Here is a 24,449-nt window from a genome sequence, read left to right on the forward strand (position 1 = left end):
TCTTGACTTAAAGATGGAAAGTTATTTGATTTCCTGGTACTATTTGTTCAAGATAAATGAGATTTCTTTGTTGTTTTTATTGTTACAGTTACACAGGATGGCGCTATGACCGATGTCCGGACGTCAACGAGTGTCAGTTGGACATGCACACATGCAAAGCCAATTCCACTTGCCACAACATTGATGGATCTTATGATTGTCCGTGTGATGATGGTTTTGATGGAGATGGAAAACTCGCTTGTAACAAAACGTTAGTGTCTCCTTATTGATTCCTCTGTTGATTTCATTCCACAGATGTTGTGGATGAAATACGCTTAAATAACGGAACGGAATACACAGGTTGCAAAATTTAAGTCTGAAGACAATTCACGCTTTCACTCAAAGTTTTATGTGCTTTTTGTCACATGACATTTATTTCTGATTGGTTCGAATTTATTGACACTAATGTTATCAGCTTTAAGTTGTAACAGGGGGGGGGATGAAGCAGTTAGTACAAGACATCATGCCGGTTAGTACCGTGGTGGTGTGCCATATGAATTGGATAAAATCACTTAGTACTCAGATGTACTAACTGCAAAAAAGGGTGGTCCCCTGCTAAAAATTTGCCAAATTTTGGTACTAACTGTGTAAAAAATAGGATTTTGTGAGAAAATTAAAAAAAAACAACCATATTTTACCAAAAAAAATTTTTGGGAAGTAGATTTTCTTTTCAAATTTTCGAAATTTTTTTTTTTAATCTTAAAAACAATTTGCTGGTTGCAATAGAAATTTGATTTTCTAAAATGTTGTTTTTTCCTATTGAAAGCTATGGAAAATTGAATCATTTTTAAGATATTAAATTTTATTTGATTTGATTTTATTGAATTTATGAAGGTCAAAAGCCTTTTTCAAGGCTAAATTCAGTTAGTACTAACTGTACTAAGTGTACCAAGGTGGTGGTGTTACTAACTTCTTCCGAGAAAGCAGTTAGTAGGCATGATGTCTTGTACTAATTGCTTCACCCCCCCCTGGTTGTAAAGCAAGTAACATGGGAATAAAATCACGTGAACTTTCTCGAGTAATCACATGTTTTGACTTAATACTTCATTGATATAATTCTGCAACCCGTGTATTGTGTCCAGTGAATTTTTCTATTTTTTTGTTATGTGATCGTCTTTTCCTGAAGATTTATATACTACTTATACCCAAACTTTTGCTCCGTTATTGCCCTGCTATTTTCTCTTCGTATCCCGTATCAATTCAACCGATCTCATACCAAATTCCATTTTATTTTATACTCGATGAATCATTTCAAATCATACAAAATTTCCATTTTATTTTGTAGATGTTGGCCAGCGTGCGGTGAACATGGAACCTGCGATCTCTTCAACTATCAATGTGTTTGTGATCTGGGTTGGAAAGGAGCAAACTGTTCCATTGATTGTGGTTGTAATGGTCATAGTACTTGTCTCAATAGAACTGATCTCTGTGATTTTTGCCAAGGTATACATTTTGCTCCTTACCGTGAATTGCATCAAATGTCTTTTTCTGTGTGGAGCGACGACCCTTGATTTCTATAGATTCAGATCTTTCGGGAACAAAAAATAGATTCTTTTTCTTAATATTCATTCAGCCTGATTCTAACATAGTGCAAAAGACGTTTTGGGATTAAACCCATATGGGTTATCATTTTTCATTTTCATTCTGCGGCTTGTGTGGAGTAAAACTTAACGAGTCTACCTATTTTTTATTTAGATTTCACGATGGGTGATTCATGCCAATATTGTGTCAACGGTTCCTATGGTAACGCTACGACTTCTGAAGGGTGTCAACCATGCAAATGTAACGGAAATGGTGACGTCAGCAGAAACTTGTGTGATCAAAAGACAGGTCAATGTTATTGTGTCAATAATACCGATGGTTTTTATTGTGAAAAATGCGCAGACGGGTTTGTCTACGATCCTAAAATGTAAGCATGTGATAGGGTATTTTGATACGATGATAATGCTAAAAGTATTTTTAGCCCGGGATTTGAGGCTGCTGGAAATGCTAGAAATAGTGGGTCAATATAGCATCATGAATCTCAGAATCGCTCATGCTTTCCCTAAATAGAGACTGTCTGTCTGTAATCCAAAAGAGTATTGAACTGATCCATCTATTAATTCCCACTAAATTCTCACTAACACATCTTTAACAATTTCTTTTCTAGTGAGCAATGTGTATTGGACTGTCAACGTTCCAACATTCATAAAATGGCAGGCCAAGGTGTGATTGTCGCTCATGATTCATTGCTTAAACATGCATGTCATTGGACGATCACAGCACAAAACCTTTCTCACAACGAAATCATCTACAACACACAATCATCAGACCACAACATTCTTCTACACATCACTAAATTGAAGACTTCTTGTTTTGACTCTTATCTCAACATATTCGATGGTGTCCCACCCAATCCAAGAACTTCATCCTCCATACAAAACTCCCCTTTCAAACTACTGGCCTCTCTTTGTGGACCTGATCTTGATGATAAGGAATCTTACTTCCGCTCACAAACAGGTGTTTTAACCATCGTCTACGAAGGCAATATCATCTCCAGTCAAAGAACGCACCCTTTAAACCACAACGATAGAGGTTTCCAAGCCATTTTCCAAACGTTGAAGTGTGAAGATGATTGCATGGCACCCTTTGTCTGTGACGTCAGCAACAAGTGTTTGTGCCCAACTCACCTTACCGGTCATCATTGTCAGTTCAAAGCATGTCCGCATGACTGTAATGCTGCCACGAACCAAGGCATCTGTGATCAAGTAAATCCTTTTGATTCCAAATAACGCTCGTGCTTATCGCCTAAAATCGAAATCATTCTAAAGTTTGTTAATCTTAGAAAGGCGTCTGAACAGAGTTTTTTTGTTTTTAGGAAACAAAACTGTGTCGATGTAAATTTGGATTCACTGGTGTGGACTGTGCCAATGAATCACTTCCTTTTCACTTGCAACTTCATAACTTAGCAAGTTTGCAATTACCAGAGCACTCACCCTTTACAATGTATGGTTCAAGCATGGAATATTACAACAACAAGCTATATCTGTTTGGAAACACCGGTCTCTCCGATAGTTCTGGCTATTTCACTGTGTTCGATTTGAACAGTACATCATGGTCCTCCATCGACTCTGGTATTGATGCACAACCCAACAATCGTATATTTCATTGTTCGTTCATCTTTCAGGTAGGGTATGCATCTCAACAAGAGAATTTTTGGTTGGTTTTTGAAAATCTATATTACGATCTAGTCATGTATTTTTTCTTCTTTTGCATTTAGGACTTGATGTACATTCACGGAGGTGTCGATAAAGGGGGACCTTCTGACGATTTGTGGACATTCAATTTCACTTCGTCCACATGGAAACAAGTACCGCTCAAAGTAAGTGAACGTCCTTCTCCAGCACAAGTGTTCCTTCTGTGAGAGCATTCTTTATAAAAGAGACTGACGTTTTGATTAATGGTGCTAATGATTGATATACTCTCAACTTTTTGTTTTTCGCAGAAATCGTTCGACTTGGATGTACGGTTGAGTGGTCACACGTGCACCAAGGTGGAGTTGTTTGTTTATTTGATCGGTGGTTACGCTCCTTCGGATGGGTTGAGTGAATTTGTTTATTACATAGACCTCGCTTCGCATCGTATTAATGTCATCAAATTCAATGATCTTGAACCTGTCGGTATGCGTATTTCACTATTCTCATTTTTTGATCATCAATTCCCTTTACATCGTTATGCAGAGACTTATGGAAACTGGGAGGCTCAACATTTGACTAATGTTAAGATTACCCTGAATATTTTAACAGTGTCAACATTTTAACCATGTTATCGTGTTTTTTCTTTAGGGATTTATTTACATGTCGCAATATACGACAAAGAAACCGATTACATTTATCTACATGGTGGTGTTTCATTTTATGACGACGAAATAAAACCGTCCAATCAAATGTACGCATTTCGACCGGGAAACGACCCTACTTGGAATTACATCGAAGCATTACCTGACGACACAGTAAGTTCATTCGTTCTCAACTTCAGTTGAGCTATAATCTGAGAATGTCTGTATGTCTGTCTGTATGTATGTCCGTCCGAAAACTTTAGGGCAGGCTGGACACTTCAAAAAAGGTCGGATTTGGCTGAAATTTGGCACACTTGTTCCTTGGGTGAATATCTGGGGGTGTTGTTTTTTTCATTTTTTGAAAATTTTTGATTTTTGGGGCCTGGGGACGAGTTTTTCGCCAAAACGAGGCTAAAACTTTGGGGCAGCCTGGACACTTCAAAAAAGGTCGGATTTGGCTGAAATTTGGCACACTTGTTCCTTGGGTGAATATCTGGGGGTGTTTTTTTCATTTTTTGAAAATTTTGATTTTTGGGGCCTGGGGACGAGTTTTTCGCCAAAACGAGGCTAAAACTTTGGGGCAGCCTGGACACTTCAAAAAAGGTCGGATTTGACTGAAATTTGGCACACTTGTTCCTTGGGTGAATATCTGGGGGTGTTTTTTTCATTTTTGAAAATTTTGATTTTTGGGGCCTGGGGACGAGTTTTTCACCAAAACGAGGCTGGCAGCCTGGACACTTCAAAAAAGGTCGGATTTGGCTGATATTTGGCACACTTGTTCCTTGGGTGAATATCTGGGAGTGTTTTTTTCATTTTTTGAAAATTTTGATTTTTGGGGCCTGGGGACGAGTTTTTCACCAAAACGAGGCTGGCAGCTTGGAGACTTTAAAAACGGTCCGATTTGGCTGAAATTTGGCACAGGTTTGAGGAACTTTCTCCTAAGTTATTTATTTTGAAAGGCTCTTAGGACGAGGACACTATTCTAACGCACATAAAAAAATGAAAAAATTAAGATAAAAACACCCCCAGGTATTCACCCAAGGAACAAGTGTACCAAATTTCAGCCAAAACGGACAAAGTATATTTGCTACCTAATACTAAATATTTGAAATGTTACAATTGGGCCTTCTAATAACAGGAAAATCTGAAGTTGAGCCCAGTGCGTTGCGCACGTTCGACTATATTTCAATTTGTTACATTGTCAGACTGTTCCAACTAGAACTAACTCGTCAAACTGAATGACCACCACTTTTTTGCCAGGTACCTACTCTTGTTGGGCATGCAGCTATCAAAAGAGAGGAGGATATTTATGTGTTGAGTGGTTATGATGATTTACTGGGCTTCAACAAGGAGGTGTACGTGTGGAAGTTTCATTGCAATCGATGGTTCAAATATGAGAATGGTAAATAACTTTCTCTCTTTATCCTTTTGACGGCTAAACGTATATATGACGACATGATTTTAACTTCAAATATAACTTACTCAAAGTCTGGTTCTTTTGATGAATGAAAGGTATTCGTGCCCTTCATCTCTGAACCCTCACCCGAGTAACCTGATAACAGATATATACAATCTGAAAAATATGGTCACGCGCCTGTACTTGGACCGCGTAGAATTTTATTTTAGAGGAACGGGTCCTAGTGCAATGTCGATAGAGAAGGGTGTCATGGCCGACAACTTTTGGGTCGGGGAGATATGTCAAGTTCTCTCAAAGCAAATACAAATGTTTTGGGAAAAGAAGTATGCAAAGCATTGTTGTATTTCAAAAACAAGGTTCATGAATAAATAGGCTCAAAAAAGAATCCTTTTTGCTTTAAACTGATATAAGAGGCACCCCAGTGGTTGGCGTGATGGCGTGATGGAGGGTTTTTCGTGGCGTGATGGCGTGAAATTTTGAAAAAACGGCGTGATAGCGTGATGGCGTGAAAGTGAAGTGCCGGTGTGATCGTGAAAACGTGTTTTTTTAGGCGTGATGGCGTGAAATTTGCAGTTCAGCGTGATCGTGAAAATCATATTTATTACTTCAATCGTAATTCTATGTCCATTTTAGCCAATTTAGAGGGTTTAAATTTCAAATTTTCTTTGGTCGGCCCCAACTATGGTCGGGCCTTCTATAAAACATAAAAAGAAACGGTGCAAACAGTTTTATTCATCTGCCATTTATCCTTGTAACTTCCAATTGTCTTTACCAGTTGCTAGCTAGTCTTCAAAATAGAGTCGAATGCTATGAGAGGGTCGAAAATTGAAAATTTCTCCAGTCGGCGCAAACGATGTTGCGCTGACGATGTTAGATGCTTATTCTTAGATGCATCAAAGGCATCAGGTCCTTTATTTCAGGAAAATATATATTTATAGCAAAGTTTTAAACAGAAAGAAGCAACAGGTTTATTATAAGTAATTTTGAGCAGATTATTATTGATCAAAGGAATTCTGTGATGTTTAAACCATATTTTGGAAGAAAGAGACTAAATGGGGATGGTTTTAGCCGTACTAAATTGAAAATTTCTCCCGTCGGCGCAAACCATGGTTGCGCCTCCTCGTTCCCCTTGTGAAAACTATTCACGCTAATTCACAATTAATGCCCATGGGTCCCGTCAACGGGGGGGGGGGGGGCAGGGGCATGGCCCCTCCTGTCTTACCAAAAATATACGTACGGCCAAAAAGTTTTTTTGTATCGGCAGGTATTCAAAGGTTCAAAGTATGATGGGAAATTCTCTAGATGAATCGACTTGTGGGCAAGTTTTAAGAGTTCGAATTCAACTTGTTGTTGAATTGGTAACCAGCCAAGGTTTATTACGTCCTCAGTTGTTGAATACTTTAGCGTTACAAAGGATGCGATTCGACATAGAAGCTTATCAAGTTTTTTGAATTGATATTGTTGAAGGTTCCAGAATAACGAGTAACAATAGTTGATCCTGGGTAACAATAGTGCTTCTGCGAGTTGCTTACGTAAGCGATACGATGCAGTGCGACGAAGGTATCGAAGAACATATAGCTTTGCATATACCGATTGACAAAGTTTGTTAACATGAGCCTCCCAGTTCAAATTTTCGTCGAACTGAACACCAAGCAGTTTATACACGGTAACTTTTTCGATCAATTGGTTTGTATGATGAATATGGAAAGTCGGATGGGTTGGGTTAGCGAGATCGTGCAGCTTACCCATTCTGGAAGTCGATAAGAGCATGATCTTTGTCTTCTTGTTGTTGAACTTAAGATTGTTTCCGGTCGACCAATCTTTGAGTTGATCTAGGCGTTGTATCATTCTGATGATTGCGTCTGGTACGTTTTTAGGTCTACAATGTTCGTAATTTGTAGTATCGTCAGCATATTGGTTGGTACTACCACCCTCGACGTTGTCTTGTAAGTCCACGGTGTATAGATTAAACAAGATCGGTCCGAGGATGGAGCCTTGTGGTACACCAAACTGAACATTGCATTGTTCAGACTGCTTGTCGTCGACCTGAACAAATCTCTTGCGATCGCTGAGGTATGAAAACATGAGCAACGCGGCCTTGTCGGAGAAGCCGACAGTTTCCGTAGTTTGATTATGAGTGTCTTATAATCAACCGTGTCGAAGGCTTTCGAATAATCAAGAAATGCTGCGAGTGTGATTTCCCCTTTGTTCATTGCACCAACGATATCATCATGAATTTTCATAAGCAACGTTTCGGTTGAGTGACGTTTGCGAAAGCCAGATTGGGTTTGCTTATATATCTGATGTTGGTCGATGTAGTCTACGATTTGTTTTGCCATTAAACGTTCAAAAGGTTTGGAGGGTATGGTTAGCACGGTAATAGGTCTGAATTGATCTGGAGTGGTGGATTGTTCTGTTTTCGGAATAGGTGTTACAGTGCCGTAGGAAGCATTTTCATATTGAGGGGGCTGAAGTTTAGTGACACCGTGAGGGCCAACCATGGTTTGGCCCGAGGGGGGAAATTTTGAAAATTTGAGCTTTGAGCTGAATTTGATTGCTTGAAAATGCACTCAATTGTGACAATTATGACAAATTAAAAAAGAAAAACTTTGCATTTTGCAAAATAACCATTTTTGAAAAAATTATTGGGGGGGCGTAGCCCCCCCTTGCCCCCCCAGTTGCTACGGCACTGTGTTACTTTGCCGATTTTCCGCTGTCGATGAAAGGTGTTTTCGGCGATACCTGTGTTGATTATATGCGTGAGTGGAGATGCGAGATGATCAGCAATAGGTTTGATGAGTGAAACTGGAAGATTGTCGTATCCAGAAGAGCAGTCAGTTCGAAGATTCTTGATTTCTTTGACTACTTGTTCATATGTGACGGGTTGGAATTCGAATTCATGCTCGACATTTGTAGCAAGATCTTGAAGAAGGAGCTGGATTTCCTCGATTGAAGTTGGCTGTGATCCAAGGATTCTAGGAGCTGTGGAAATGTAGTAATCGTTTAGTTCGGAGGGTTGAATATTGATAACACTTTACTTTGTGTGGAGGATTCGGTTTTTTGGATGAGAGAAGTATACGATAGAAGATTTTTTTGGTGTGTTTTACCTGTCTTTTTAGAGTATTTCGAGCTTCTCGGAATTCTATCCAGTCTGAATCCGATTTTGTCTGAAGAGCTAAAGTTCGCTTTTCGTGACAGACTTTTTGTAAGTTACTGATTATCAAGTTCTCCATCCAGGGTGCTTATGGATGAGTGACTTTTATTCTTAAAGTCTTTACATGAATTATTTTTCAAATTGAATTGAAATGGGTCCTAAAATAGCACTTTGAACCCTTCAGAATTCAAAAATTTTCTCCGTTGCCCAACCATGGAGGGCTTTGTCAAACTCAAATATATCTCAGCCCTCAAACCGGGGCCCTTTGATGTGACCCACCAGTTGTCAAACAATTTTTGATATGCATAAGTCAAGATAAGGTCATTTTTCCTATCGGAAACACCCGAAAAAACTGGAATTTGACCCCTGTGTATTACTAAAACTAGAAAAACAGAGGTCAAACTCCTTCCAGATTTTTCGGGTGTTTCCGATAGGTATATAATCTTGACTTACGCGTATGAGAATGCCGAAAACCTGATTGACGACCAAACACACATCTTGTGGGCAAAAATTAAGTTTATACAACGGAATTTTATTCATACCAATGCGTCTAGACGTGGCCTAAAACTGAATTTATCCAGAGAATATGAGTGTGAAAACTAAATTTTCTAGGCGTAATGGCATGGAATCGAAAAAAATTGGCGTGATCGTGAACATCATACACAAATACCTAGAAAAATCATAAACCAACATCTTTATATTATCAGTAGAAGAAAACTGAAGCTATAGAAAATGAATACAAACCATTACTGAATATTTTCATGAAGTTTATCGACCGCCGGAGGCGGTTTCTTTCATAGTGGTACGATAATCTCGTTTTGCCTTGGCTCATTACTTTGTCTACCATTACTTTCGGTTTTTTAACTAGATTACCCAGTACAGGTGTTTCTCTTTTTTTCCCTGAATGTCTTTTACTCGGAATTGAATAATCGAGACATAAAAAATGACTACATTGTACTCTGTTTTCAATGAATAATCTAAAATGTACTGGAGATGACATGTAGGCGTTAATAATGTGCGCGCGCTATTTTGCGAGCGTGATGCGTGATGGAAGGCGGTCGTTTCAGTGTGGTTTAGATCCACACTGTGACCTAGTAAAGTATAAAGACCAAAAAAATCGAGTTTTAAAACAATAACAAACATCCATTCTCACCTTCCGCCTCCAATTTGAAACCTTTCCAGTCGCAAAGCAGTGTGGGATAGAATTTTAATTCCTATCTTTAAAACGCACTTTTTATGGAGCCCCATTTCAGCTGATTTTTAATTTTGAAGTTTTCGGCACAAGACAAAAAGTTGACTCAAAGTTTCTGTAGAGATAGGGCCATTTTCCTCAGATGTTAGTTTTTAGCGATCTTTAGAGCTTCAGGGTGTCGCGTTAAGAAAACTCCACAGCTGCTATCAGGTTACACCTGAGAGACTGAATGAAATATGACAAGGGTTTTGGTGGAAACGCATTTAAAGAATAGTAAATGAAAACTCAAGAAAACTGGGAGTGACCAAGCCATTTCAGATCAAGAAGATTTCTTGAACTGTGCTGATGTTTCTTAATAAACATTTCGTAGCCTTTGAGATTAAAAGTTTTGTTTAGTTAATGATTAAGAATACAGAATATAGAAAATAGAATTAAGCCAAAACTCTTATGTACGTCGAGAAAAACAGCTCTCAGACACATTTGCAGGAATGTCAAAAACTTTTTTCTTTTCTTTTTCAGAAAATGTTACAGATACTTTTGATGGACTAGCCTCGATATTTGCTTCGGTGACATTGGATAACAATAACACATTCTATGTTTTCACGGGGTATCAACCGCTTTCCATCAATGGTGGTGAACTGTTCTCTTTGCTACTTCCTAATAAACCATGTTCATTGTTCGATGGTCTCCAAACTGGTTGTCTCAAGTCATTTGGTTGTAGGTGGTGTCCTGCCAACCAGTCGTGTGCAGACCAAAGTGTGCCATGCGAGAACAGTACCTTATCACAACAATGCAACTTGAACACAATGCACTCTCGAGGTTGTGACACCTTTTCTACTTGCTCAACTTGCTTGTCCAAGTATGCTCAAAATAACGATCGTTGCCATTGGTGTAAGTGTGGCAAGGGTGCAGAGCGCGTATGTTTGTCCAACAATCAACCTTGCCCTTGTGCATTAAGTCAGGGGTTGTCAGCTAATATGTCTATCGTTGAATGTCACAAAGGACCTTGTTACACGTCGACTTGCATGAACTGTCACAACCAGTGTTTTTGGGGGACGCACTTTCAATACATCACGGAGACAGACCGTCGATACGATGACAAGGGAAATTTGCCGTACAATTGCTTCACTAAGGTGCTCGTTGATCACGTCGTCTCCCATCCAGGATATCTCAAAGTCAAAGATCAAAGTGAAGGTCAATGTCCCGCCACATGTGACACTTTCAAAACATGTACTGCTTGCATTGCTTCAAGAGGTTCGTATTTCATTTCTTCAACCAGTTCCTCTAGTTCATGTATACCGGTCGATCAACAAAAAAGCTAAAAAACTTAAGGGTTTTAATTTTTGGAACAATAACCAAATTTAGAGTCTACCCTACCACAAAATCTTTTGCCTCGCCCTTATTCTCTTCCGCTGGCTAGCCGGTATCATGTCAGTGTTATTTGTTGATGTGCATGTTATCGAAATATATTCTCTTAGCACATCCCATATCTGTGAGACTTGAAAAATCTTGCTCTCAGTATTCATCAGCCGGTGCACACCAGTGCAGATATACACTAGTCTAACACATTTTTGGACCTACCTGGAGCTCCTATAAATTAACCTGTGTTTGTTCGTCCGTCTGTTCGTCTGTTACCAACTTTTCTTAGGGTTGAATCATAGGAATCTTTTGATTTTTGTTACAAAGGTGCAAAATAGTGGTGGTCAAAATGCGACAGAGCCCGATTTTCGGGAAAAAATTTTCCGGCCGAAAATGCCGGAAATATCCAAAAAGCCCAAAAACGGCTAGAAAAGAGTTTTTAAGACTTGAAAAATTAAATCATTAATTTTTGATTTTTGCATGAAAGTAGAGTACCATCATTGGTAAAAGATGGCTGAAGCAGATTTTCACAAAATAATTTTTCCGCTCAAAAAACGAATCTTTATCTATAAGAATCGCTGTTTATATAGCGAATGTTCATTGATTAGTTTTGATAGCCAGGTAGGTCCATAAAAGTATCACTTGTTTTACTACAGGTGATCTCTCTGGTTCAACTACTTGTGTTTGGAGTGAGAAACTTTCGCAATGCATGTCAACCGCTATCCTCCCTTTGTATTGCCCCATCGCTCGATGCGGGTCTGTCAGCTCAACCACGTGTCCTGTTAAGGGTGTATGCAGTCGTCAACAGGATTGTGCTTCTTGCTCACAGTACACGAATTGTGGATGGTGCAGTAAAGGTGATCAAGGATATGGGACTTGTATGGAAGGTGATTTTCTTGGTAAGCCCTTCAGCTCATTCTCTTCTTTACTCACTTCCATTTCTACCGGTCTAAATAAATCATTAGTTTTTTCTGATTTTTTGCACAATGATGCAAAATAGCAATGCCCAAAATGTGACGGAGCCCGATTTTCGGGAAAAAATTTTCCGGCCGAAAATGCCGGAAATATCCCGCAAAAACTGTTTTTTTTGGCACTCTCTCGAGATTTTCTCATTAATTTTTTCTGATTTTTTGCTCAAAGATGCGTATTAACAATGCCCAAAACATGGCCGAGTCCGATTTTTGAGAAAAAATTTTTTCCGGCCGAAAATGCCGGAAATATGCCGGAAATGGCCGTTTTTCTGGATTCTCATTGAACATTTTCCTTACAATTGGTTGTTTTTTCATTCAAAAACATTATTAATAGCAATGCCCACCATCAAGCATTTTTCAATTTTCAAACAAGAAGCCCGTTGGGCGTGAAGGCCCAGCGAAAAGTAACGTGTTGAAAACAAGCGTGCAAAACCGCAAATGTATGACCCCGTTGACATGGATCAAAGTGAAGACAGGAAAAAAATTTTCAAAATCACCGCGGTACTTCTCATTGGTTGGACGCTTGAAATTTTATTGAATGGTCTCCTACCAACCGGGCCCACACAGGCGCAGGTTCAAATTTCCAATAAAATTCTAGCCTGTGTATCCAGACTCAAAATTTCAGAAAAAAAAAACTTACCTGGTGTAACTAAAATGTCGGGTACAGTTTGTTTGATACTACCTGTGAGTGAACCTTGTTAACAGACTATCAAAACCCAGGCAGACACACATAATTAACTTACCATATAACCTCTTTTACAAACTCAAAAAACTTTCAAAACTACTCTAAACTACATCAAAACATCAGCTACATTTTAAAAAGGCTCCTTTCCAGCGGCCATTTTGTTTAGAAATGAGCCTGTGTTTTCATTTTCATTTGTTCATCTTTTTTTCACAAGGTCAGCTTTTTCCATAAATTATGCGCGCCATAGAAAAATATAAAAAAATTCCCCGAATATTCTGCTTAGTGAGTGGGCACTTTTTGAAGAATTAGGTACACTCACATATGCAGGGAGAAATATCCCTGCAGGCATGTTAGTTGGACCCACAGATATCTGTAAAGCCCGAAGGGCTAGATTTGCGGCTTTTGTCAAAAAGTGAAGCTCATCTTTGGAAGGATTTCCTACCAGAGTCACGTGCCTAAAATATGCAATTTCACCGGTTTGAGAGATGTGAAATAGCGTTTGCCGCCTACTTTTTTTTATCTCGCGCTCCGAAAACAATTAAAATGCTAGATCTTATCCATCGGCACGAAATTTAAAAAGTCGAATTTTTGCTTCACTTTTTTTTTGCTGGAGAAAGCTTAAAGTTGCAAATCTAGCCCTTCGGGCTTAGATATCTGTGGTTGGACCAGAACCGTAGACCAGAAAAATGATCTTTAAAGAACTAGATGGTGAAATAGTTTTTATGGTCTGCATATCCAAGCTAATAAAATTCATGTGGTTAATGTGAGTTAACAGTTAATGCGAAGATCCAGAAATGACCATTTTCACTGTCATGCCTTGCAACCATGAGAAATGTTCAATCTAGTTTGAATTTACCCATGAGCTGAATTTTAGTGTCCATTAACAGATTCCAGAATCAGTTTATATACTTTAAATAATTACCATCAACTGCTCCAACTTGGGACTATCTGAAAAAACATGGGACGGCAATTCGGCCACCATTTCACCGAACTTCCAAAGTCATTTGATTTGAGTTAAGGAAAGGCGTATTTAAAAATACACGATTTCCCTTTCGATTTTACAGTAAGTGAAAATACAGACCAGATATGCAACAGTCCCATGTTTCGACCAATCGTTCCAAGTTAGAGACGGTTGACGGTATGTGAGTCGAGTTTGAAAAATCAAGCCACCGTCTGTTTGATGCGACAGATCCAGAATTGATCATCTATATATTAATAGTGGTAGTCTGTATGTGTGTTTGTCTGTGTTTTCTACTTTCGTTTTCTAACGCAATGTTTTTGTTCTTCCAAAAGATGACTTCCAGTTCTTGCTCCACAAATGTGTTAAACAATATTCGCGCCGTTTTATAAAGACTTTGAGTTGTTCGATAAGGGTTTGTTTTGATTGATAGATTATAATTTCTGCCCAGACGTGCCCGAGGCCGCCTCTTATGTTTTTTTCTTTTTTTCTCTCTATTCTTTTGTTTTATGTTTTCGAATGTAATTAACGACCTTATTTGATTTGAGACATTCGAATTCGTTTCAAAACAAAACAAAAGAAAATCTTTCAAACAAAACCTGTTATAGAAAAGAACAAATTTAAAACACTTGTTAAAACATAAGAATCACAAGACAAGTTTGTTGGAAAAACTAAACAGCAACATTAACAATACATTCGAAAGGCGGTATAAAAAAGAGATCTTTCTTCGTAAAAAGGGACTTATAAACATCTATGTCGATAATTATATTGCTGTAAATCTAAATCATTCATTGTTGAATTCAAAAAGTTTATAAAAAGCAACATAACATTTCGCTATCACGCTTTTCTAGATGTGTGTCCTAGCTGCCTGACTGACCCTTAGCGAGACTAAAGAGAAGAAGAAACAAGCGAAATTTTGTGAAGTTTGCTTCCCTTATTGGGACTAATTTGATTAGATTTCTATCTTTCTGGGGGTAAAAAGTTGAATTTTTTTCCCTATTTTTACCGACTCTTAGTGGGACTGAAGTTTGATTTCCTAATTTTTCTAACCCTTACAGGGACTGTCCATTTCAAAAAGGCATCCTTAAGAACGGCTCGTGCCCGTATCCTTCTCTTGCCTAAGTACCCACGGGCTGCCTTTTTTCGACGAATCTCGTGTCATGTCTATAATTTCACTCCTCTTATCTTGACATCAAAGTTTTCCTAATCCTCAACAACTACGGCAAATGTAAAGCGAGCGAAGCGAGAAAAAAATCTAATTGCAAAGTCGTTTCGGACGTCGCATGTCGCCGGTAAGGTATTGTTTGAATAACGCCCTTTCTGATCAATTTTGCAACAATTTAAAAATCTTTTTCAAAATATGGTTAAAAGATACGTGTCCTGGGAGGGACAGAGTCAAACTTTGAAGAGAAGTTTTCCCTTTAATTTTGACTTCATCGTATTTAAGCCAGCTTCCCAACATCCAAAGAACTTTAAAATGCGTTCAGCAACAGCTAAACCGGCGTGCGACGCCGGGTACCGGCTAGTTTTATTTAATGTGTAGAATCATGAAAAAAGTCCCAATCTTGTTCAAATTTACACATGAGCTGCATTTTAGTCTCCGCTAACATATTCCATAATCAGCTTGGAATAATTCTGTGTCGAATTTGAAAAATCAAGCCACTGCACCAATCGTCAAACGAGACAGATCCAGAAATAACCATTTTCACGCGTAGCCTCGTGGAAAAAGTACCAATCTTGTTCCAATTTACACATGAGGTCCATTTTAGTGTCCATTACCAAATTCCAGAATCAGTTTACTTTTAATAATCATGTGTTGAGTTTGAAAATCATACCACGTCCCACCACTGACCGTTGTTAGCGACAGATCCAGAAGTGACTGTTTTCTTGTGTAGCATCAAGGAAAAAGTTCCAATCTTATTCAAATTTACACATGAGCTGCATTTCAGTTTATTTATTTCTATATCAGAAGCCATTATTTCCTAAAAATAAAGTCTTTTCGAAAACAATAGACTAAAAATAAAAGTGATTTAAGGTAGAATTTTCACTCATAAAACGTTATGAAAACTTGAGCAAAGACTATAAGATATGGCAGAATGTTGAAAAAGGTTTATAAAAGAAAACCATTACAAAATATCTTTGGTTTGAAAGTCTCTTGACCACTAAAGCAAAGAAAATGTTCAAGAAAGTATGAATCAACCTCCTCGCTTCGACCGCCATCTTGTTTTGTTTTGAAAATTGTTTTTGAAAGAGCGCGGAATCAAAAAATATATCTTTTGTAGCCAGTGTCCGACTTTAGCAACTTTTTCCCTCTCCAAACGGCAAAATTAAAAAGTGTGGTACTGGTTTTACGCGCCGTTTCTACCAAAACGGACGGACAGACAGCGGAAAGGACGGACGGAAAGTTGCAAATGAAAGGCCCTATCGCTAGCGCTGGGCCAAAAAATTTATTTTTGAAGCCGGAACTATTCAAAAATCGCCGGAACAACCTATTTTCGCCGGAAAGACAGTATTTCTTGAATTTTCGAGCTGTACTTTATATTTTTTTTTTGAAATTTTGCACACTGATGCAAAAATGACAAAACCTAAAATGTGACGGAGCCCGATTTCCGAAAAACATTTTTTTCCGGCCGAAAATGCTGGAAATATGCCGGAAAACGGTTTTTGTTACATTTTCTCGAAATTTCATCCCTATTTTTCTCTGATTTTTTGCAGAAGGATGCGTATTTGCAATGCTCAAAACATGACCGAGTTCGATTTTTGAAAAAATGTTCTTTCCGGCCAAAAAAGCCGGAAATTTCCGTTTTTGCAGATTTTCATTGGATTTTTTCGTTTCATGTCTTTGTTTTTTTCAAACAAAACATGATTTATAAGAATGTCCACGAATTTTCAATAAAACTGATTTTGGTACAGGAACTTTCTAAAAATCGCCAGAACAGCCGAGAATGGCCGGATTCTATGAATTTCTCGAGTTGTTCTCGTATTATTCTGCATTTTCATACTATGGTTCTCATTTTTCAATTGTCTTATTACATCAATCTTTAGGTAGGTCCATTCAGTATGTAGCTTGTTATGTTTGAATTTCGTTTCTAATCGGTTATAATTTCTTCTTTCAGAACCGTTTAATGAAATCTGTGGTTCTGGACTTTCCAGTAATGGACGTGTTGTCGATTCCGGTAACTCTGCCAACTACACTTGGGCGTATATGCAGTGTCCACTCGAAAATGAATGTACTAATGGACATAGTAATTGTACCAAAAGTGAAGTTTGTCGTGATTTAATTGAAGGTTATCAATGCACATGCAAAGTTGGTTACAAACGTGTAAAAGGGTAGGTATTAAATAGCTTGGTGAACATTGACTTTATTTTATACAGCAATACACGGTCCAGTCTAGTAGGATAAGCTGACATATCGTTGCTGTTAAGATACGAAACCACATATATAGGGGATATATAGCCCTATATAGTACCTCAGCTATGTCCAATTCAACTCAATTATTGGGTATGTCTCCCAGTTTCAGTGAAATTTCAACATAGTCTCCTAGACTCAAAAAGGCTATTGGCATTTTTTTTGATCCATGAAAAACAATTGCAACAAAAGCAATCAATCTTTCTTACAACACGCAGATTATGTGAACCAGTATGTGACCCTGAATGCGAGAATGGAGAATGTGTGACACCCAACCAATGTCATTGCTCGTTCGGCTGGACAGGTCAACAATGTAACGTGTCTTGTATGTGTAATGGGCATTCCAATTGCCTGAACGAAACATTTCCTGATGTCTGTCTGGCTTGTCAAAATGATACACAGGTGAAATGGGTTTAATTTTTCGGTTGCAAACCACTGTCTTCACGTGTTGTCACATAGGTCGAATCTTAAACTTCATCATTTTGTCTCACCCAAAACATATGTGGTTACAGTAAAGTAAAACGTTCCATGCCAATTTTTACTTTCATGAGCGTTGAATTATTTTCGAAAAGAAAGTTACAAGGCATCAGCATCATATTAAATCGATCTTTTTATTTTTTTTTCACGTAACAGGGAGCACAGTGTACTCGATGCAAACCACTTTTTGTGGGCAGCCCTCGAGACGGCGGTAGCTGTCAAACTTGTCAACATTTCTGCAACGGAAATTCGGATATCTGTCTTTATCAAACACAGCAACAAGAAGTTGAAAGGCTCGGAATCTCCAATAACCGTTCCGCACTTTTAGAATGGGTAAGTTCTTTCACAAGCCAGTTTTGACAAGCCGGTATTAATCGACATTTTTTGTCAGTTCACAATCCTTTAGACACCTAATCGGTGATAAATTCGCTTCTGAAAAATTCGTCGACCAACAAAAAATTCGTCGGTAAAAGATTTCGTCACTTGCCAATAATTTCGTCACTTATTACCAACGAATAGTTTTTGCCGACTAATTTTTTACCAGAGTAGCGTCGGCTTTTATAAGGAAAAAAGGCTAGAAAACACCAATAATCTGAACAATTATTGCATTTCCTAAAATATTCAATTTTAAAGTAACCGAGAAAGTATTCGTTGGTATAAAACTTAATTCTCGGCCAGAGATAACAGTCTGCAAAAAACTTCGCTGGTTATGAAAATTCGTTGCGCGTCGGTAAGAAATTTCATTGCAGCATATGGGCCCCAAAACGGAGACGTCCCCCAAAACGTAGGTCGTTATTAAATTCTGACTTTTAGATTTATCAGAATTAGATGATTTTTGTTTATTTTGAAAGAATGATGGTTATACTCAACCTCGTTCCCTGCGCATTATCAGCTTTTTGATGCTTACTGATAGCGCTAGATTCTATTCTCTGGCGTCAATCAGTAACGTAAATAAAGCCTGGGATACACGGGGACGAGGTTGGGTTATACTTACAAATGAGTATGGTTTCAGACAGATTCAAAATGACATATTTGCGTCTAAAAGAAATATTACAACACAAAAATTAGATAAAAATTGCATATAACTCACTCTAGCTCCTTGGATATTGAAAATAAGTCATGAAATAGGAAACTTTCTACACCTAATATCAGAAAATGTAGATACATCTGTGACTTTAGAAGATATATTTAGAAGATATAGCATCTTTAAAGGTCAGCCAGTATTTTGGGGGCCCTAAAATTAGCATTGATAAAACCGAAAATTCTAAATATGAGTAACAGCAAAAAATCTATGAACTCCGTTCCTACCAGTTTGAAGACCTAATAGTTTATAACAAAAAATTATATTTATAATTTTCGCTGAATCGGCAAAAACTGCAAATTCTGTCATTTTTTTGCAAAATATAGGAGAAAAATAACTTTAAAGCTTTAAAGCTCTATATTTTCAGTTCCAGTTATACATGAATGGAACCATTTTAAATGATTTGATTTTAACTACACCTACGTTTGGGGAATTCTATCAAACAAATTTATGCCCAAAACCCTCTTAATCACTGGTCAAAATTTTGTGTTCCATACCTTAAATAGATATCGAGAAATCGCTAAAATTGCAAACTTACGTTATGGGGGCCACTAGAAAATAACTAAAACTACCTTAAAGCGATTGAAAAATAAATTATTGAAATTGAAAATTTTGAAAAAGAACTTTCAGGAAATAAAATTAAAGTTTTCAGTGCAGCAAAAATTTTTGTAAAATCTCTTTTCCTCTAGATTTGAGAGACATTTTTGAGCAATTTTTCTTCGCTTGTTGCGTGCCGTAGTTTTGATCCATGCTGCTTTTCTCTTTCAGATTACTGAGAATGTGGGGGACGGACCAAAGTTCCCATCGGAAGCAGTTTGCTTGATGTGTGGAAAGTTAAGTTCTGGTGAAACTTGCGATGAATGTGTTGAAGGTTATTACAAGGATAAAAAGAGCAACGTTTGTGTCAAGTAAGTCCCAAGCCAATCTTAACTTATCCCATGTACGTCAATCGTCTAAACGTTTTACAAGAGTTAAAGTAGTTTTGGTCTACATCGTTGACAATATATGATATATGATAAAAATATGATTTCTAGCAGATGCTCTTTCGATTTAGGCCTGCGTGTGAAATTTATCTTTTCATTCTTTAGATGTAATTGCAACGGACATGGAAATGTTTGCAATAAGGATGGTTTGGACTGTCAATGCTTACACAACACTCGATCAAATACAGCATGCGAAGTTGATTGCCAAAATGATCAGGTATTAAACTACAAAAATGGACATGCTATGATAATCATCTTTTAATTCACTCGAAAAAGTATGAGGTTCTGAAAATACTCAAAATTGGCCAAACTGTTTTTTAATTCCATTTGCTTGGGAATGTCCTCTAAACTTTTGCTGTATCAAACATTTTTTAACGTTCCTAACGTTTTAGTTGAATTTCAGAGCAATTTTATCCTTAAGTTTTGGTTAAATACCGTCCAACAACAGAGACCTGTTTTTTTTCTGATTAATCTCGGACTGCTACAGATTTTACTTTATCTTATATGATGAACTTTTCCTTGTTTCAGTGCTCTAAATGTATAGAAAAAGATGATTACATCGGGAACCCGGTCAGCGGAAATCAATGTTACAAACGAATCAACGCCAAGTCTTCTGAAACGCTCACTTTATCGGGATCCAACAAACTTGCTTTCTTTGCCGTCGCTCCCTCCTTTACCAACGTCAATATTCGAATCAACATCGATGTGCTACAGGGAAGCCTGGAACTCTTCATTGCGGATGAAAACCAAATCTTCAAGTTAGAAATGAATGGTACGCAACCACGACTGACCATTACGAGGGATACAAATCGCGCAAGAAGGAGTATGGAAGCTTCCACTAACTTTCTACCATCGCGTTCAGCTTTCAAAGATCGCATCACTACGTTCGAAAACTTCGAGACAGATATTTTGTGGATTTACAATATTGAAAAGCGAGTCGTTATCAAAATTGATCACACTCAACACAACTTGCGAACGAAGAAGTTCTATTTTGTACTTCTGCCAACGAACAAGACTGGTAGTGATACCACCAAGTTTCACGTCTACTTTCGTCAAGATTTACCGCGCATCGATTTGTTGTTGTTCTTTCTGGTGCTTTCCGTCATCCTGCTCTTCATTCTGTCTGGTTTCATCATCGGCATGAAGGTTCGCATTGACTTCATTCGCAACACGCAGAACCAAATCCAACAACTTGAGATGAATGCAATGCAAAGTCGTCCTTTAGCATCTTATCCTCTTCTCTTCACCAAGGACGACCAAAAACCTCATCATGCACAATCTTCTTTCAAAAATGAAAATCGCATTAATAAAAAGAAAAATGAAAAATTGAGAACTAAGGAAGCACGATTAGTTTTACCGTTAGCAGAACAAGAGACAGAGGACGGTCAAGCAGCAATAGTTTCAGTTGTTGTACAGTTTCCCAAAAACGAAATCTCTGAGTGGAATTGTGCTATTGGCTCCGGTTTATGCCAGGTGCAAAATCAACATTTACTACATATAAGAGCTTCTGAATCTAGTTCAGGAGGTAGAAAGGTTCAAACGATTTATCATGCAACGCAAATTCATTCTTGACAGGCGGTTTCATCGTCCGTATAGCTACTGGAGAATTTCATACTGCACGTTTTTAAGCAAAATGTATTTCTGGCGGCCAAAAGTATTTTTGTGTGTTTTACCTTTCTTGAATTTTCGCTGATTGACGAACGCATGGTCAATTTACAGTGCGCATTCCAAAAAGGAATATTATTAAGATTAAATGATGCGATATGAGAAAAGCTGTAGTTTTCTGTTCTCCGCTCCTTGAGTAGTTAGCAGAGAAGATAAAACCGGGGGGTACTAGGTTTGCGAGGTGACGGGTATGTTCGAGCTAAAAATAGAAAATCGACCCATAGAGAGAGGAAATTTGACGTTTTTAGGAACCTTAGAGCGGGGAATAATAAATTTTTTCTCAAAATATTTGTCGATTCACACTCAATTTTTGTCCAAATTATGGAAAATCAGGACCCTTTGAGAGAGGAAATTTTTTAAAACTTCGTGATTTTTGGACCCTTTCAGACTCTCGATTTTCTTTTTAATGGTTTTTATACCCCTTTGAGAGACTTTCGAGTGTGTGAAAAGGGGATTCTTACGGCTCGCACATACCCGGCACCCATTTTGCCTAAGTACCTCCCCTCCCGGATAAAACCGTGTATTAATTTTGTGATATCATCTGATTGTAATTATTGTTGTACATTTTGTAAAAATCACTCTATAATCATCGCTTCAAATTTTTATGTGTTGTAACTAAAAGACAAACATTTTTTCTAACAATATTTTGCTCATCTTCAATTCCACTTTTGTATGATTCTAGATAAACTTCATGCACTGGAAAACCTTTGTAATGAGTTTCTTTAGCCAAAAGGTTTCCTGAAGCTAAGTCTAAACTAAGATAGTCTACTGTTAACTTTCTAGACTTTGCTTTCTGATAATTTTTGATGCCACTGAGCCCAGTGAAGTAAGTGTTTGAGAACTTGATAATACTCTGCGTATCGTAATATGACACAAAATTTTTGTAATTTTAAAAGTTATAATTATTTTTGCAATTTTCGAGAATTTTGTGCTCATTATGGCTCTTTGTGCTATTTTCTTGGTCATTCTGGGTCATTGTGGCTCCTTATGGCTAATTTTATGGGTTTGTGCTATTTTCCTGGGTCATTAGGCTTTTTTCATCCGAGCATTGTGATTGATGACAGTACCAGGAATGGGAACGATGATGATGTTCATCGAAATCCTGACGGACGAGCTGCATATTATATCGGGTCATTAAAACTAAAACCTCTTTTTAGCCAATATAGCTCTAATTAAGTTGCGACTCTCTATATAGCACCTCGATCCTTGGAATCGTGATTCACGAAATCATCAATTCACCCCAATTCATACATTGAAAGCGACGATAAACTACACCAAGCTACCTGGATATGAACTGATCACCGAATCGGCCTGGAGGAATTCCCAAATTGCTGCTAATGGTGTAGTAGGTCTACTCGTAAACAAAGCTGCCGAGAGTGTCCGTTCCAGCGTAAAGCATGTAAACAAATGAATACTCATAGCAACGCTCAACGGTAACCCCATTGTCATCGTTAACTATGCACCACAAGAGAGTACCCACGATGTCATTGACCACTTGGACGAGTTAGACAGACACTATCAATAGTGTGCCAAAGCATAATAAACATTTTACTGGTGCTTTGTGACTTTAACGGTAAAGAATCGTACTTACCATGAAAAACAAACAATAGCGGTCAACTGCTACTCAATCTTTCCCAGGAATACAAAATGAAGAGGAGAGATCAAATCTACCCAAAAAAGGAGCATAGGCCTGTAAGATAAGCCACAGTAATTGCCTGGTACGTGTTTTCGAAAGGCCTTTTTAACTGTAAAAATAACAAGTAACATGATCCCACGATAATTCTTTCTTCCAGTTGGTATGTTTTCAGTTTGCCAAATCGGAAGTATAACGTTGGTGAGAACTGGACTGAACTGGATTCGTTTCCAAACATCAAATTCGCAGACCTCAAAGTTCAATCTCCTGGTTGAGAAACAGAAGAGTTTTCCATCTTGGCTGGAGTACTTCACACTTGCACCTCACCTTTTTACTATCGTGCTTGACTACGTCACGATAAAAGTTACATCCAAAACAGGGCATCTGGAGTTCACCTTAACCGGTCGCAGAAGGAAGAGACCCTACAATCAAGTTGAGTAACCTGGATTTTGCGGACGACATAGTACTCACACTCAATACTCTGCAAGAAGCACAAAACCTTCTCTCTGGAGTGGATGTTGAAGCTGCAAATGTTGGTTTACACTTGAACGCCGCCAAAGCTGAAATGATCACTCACAATCAGTAAGGTAAAGTGGATGTTGGGTCAATAAATTGTGAACTGATAAAGAATCTAAATGACTTCAAGTACCTCGTCTTTTGGATTGATTCAACTACAAAGGATACCAATGTCAGAAAAGCACAAGGGTAGGTTGCATGCAATAAACTTAAGAAAATCTGGAAATCAAATCTCTCCAGAAACCTAAAGATAAGGCTATTTGTCACCACCGTTAGAGACTTCAACCGAGGTAAGAGCCAACAGAGGTAGCCTTCTACCTCCTACCTCTAACTGGTATGGTAAGTTTATTAAATACCCGGGGGGGGGGCACTCAAGGTAAATGACCTACCAGACGTTCGGCCCTTAAGGGTAGGTTTTTCATAGTTCAGCTAGTGCACTGTAAGGGTAGGAAATTACAAAACTGCACTCTGAACTGCACTGAACTGCACTGTAAGGGTAGGAAATTGTGATAAAGGACCAATTTTTTGGTAAAATTGGTACAAAATTGTCCAATTTTGGAGGAAAAATTCCACATTTTCTTGGAAAATTGCAAAAATTTTCGCCCTTACGGGCGAGAAATTTTGAAAAAGTGCACTGTAAGGGTATGATTTTTTATGGAAATTCAAAGCACTGTAAGGGTCCGATTTTAGAAGCCAAATTTTGGGCCGAACGTATGGTCGTTTTCAGATCGAGTGCCCCCCCCGGGATTAAATACTGTATCTAAGGTGAAAATCCCGAGTGGTTGAGATAGTCATCCAGGATAATATGAAGGTGTTGAATTGTGATAGGCGACCTGACTTACCTTGAGATCGCCGGATTCCAAGAAGAGTATAAAGTAAGATATCGAAGTCTGATAAGAAAGAAAATTGACCGAGTATATTATTTTGACAAAGGACTTCGAATATATACACTTTGACATTCTTGAACGATAGCTTGCCATTAGCTAAGGAAACAGCATAAAAAAACACAAAGAAGCTACAGTGACTGGAAAGTGAGTAACTTGATTCAAAAGAAGGAATGTTTTGTAAAAAAATGCCATATCTGTAGGTGCTT

At 38.0% G+C, this 24,449-nt stretch overlaps 1 protein-coding gene across 1 annotated transcript in view; it reads left to right on the forward strand.

Moving 5' to 3' along the window:
- The window catches only part of LOC136802562 (multiple epidermal growth factor-like domains protein 8), a 33,409-nt gene extending 12,204 nt beyond the window's left edge, over positions 1-21,205 (forward strand). Inside the window, exons 17-33 of the mRNA XM_067059300.1 lie at positions 89-250; positions 1,325-1,482; positions 1,735-1,948; positions 2,189-2,786; positions 2,897-3,205; positions 3,299-3,400; positions 3,524-3,698; positions 3,864-4,030; positions 5,117-5,258; positions 10,139-10,873; positions 11,635-11,877; positions 16,709-16,922; positions 17,220-17,403; positions 17,635-17,811; positions 19,328-19,467; positions 19,648-19,759; positions 20,071-21,205. Coding sequence (XP_066915401.1) covers positions 89-250; positions 1,325-1,482; positions 1,735-1,948; positions 2,189-2,786; positions 2,897-3,205; positions 3,299-3,400; positions 3,524-3,698; positions 3,864-4,030; positions 5,117-5,258; positions 10,139-10,873; positions 11,635-11,877; positions 16,709-16,922; positions 17,220-17,403; positions 17,635-17,811; positions 19,328-19,467; positions 19,648-19,759; positions 20,071-21,114 — 4,876 coding nt within the window. The 3' untranslated portion in view covers positions 21,115-21,205. The remainder of the gene's footprint in view (positions 1-88; positions 251-1,324; positions 1,483-1,734; positions 1,949-2,188; positions 2,787-2,896; positions 3,206-3,298; positions 3,401-3,523; positions 3,699-3,863; positions 4,031-5,116; positions 5,259-10,138; positions 10,874-11,634; positions 11,878-16,708; positions 16,923-17,219; positions 17,404-17,634; positions 17,812-19,327; positions 19,468-19,647; positions 19,760-20,070) is intronic.
- Positions 21,206-24,449: the final 3,244 nt, after the last annotated feature.

This window comes from Clytia hemisphaerica, unplaced genomic scaffold (assembly GCF_902728285.1).
Source record: "Clytia hemisphaerica strain Z4C2 unplaced genomic scaffold, Clytia hemisphaerica genome assembly, whole genome shotgun sequence".
Classification (NCBI taxonomy): Eukaryota; Metazoa; Cnidaria; class Hydrozoa; order Leptothecata; family Clytiidae; genus Clytia; species Clytia hemisphaerica.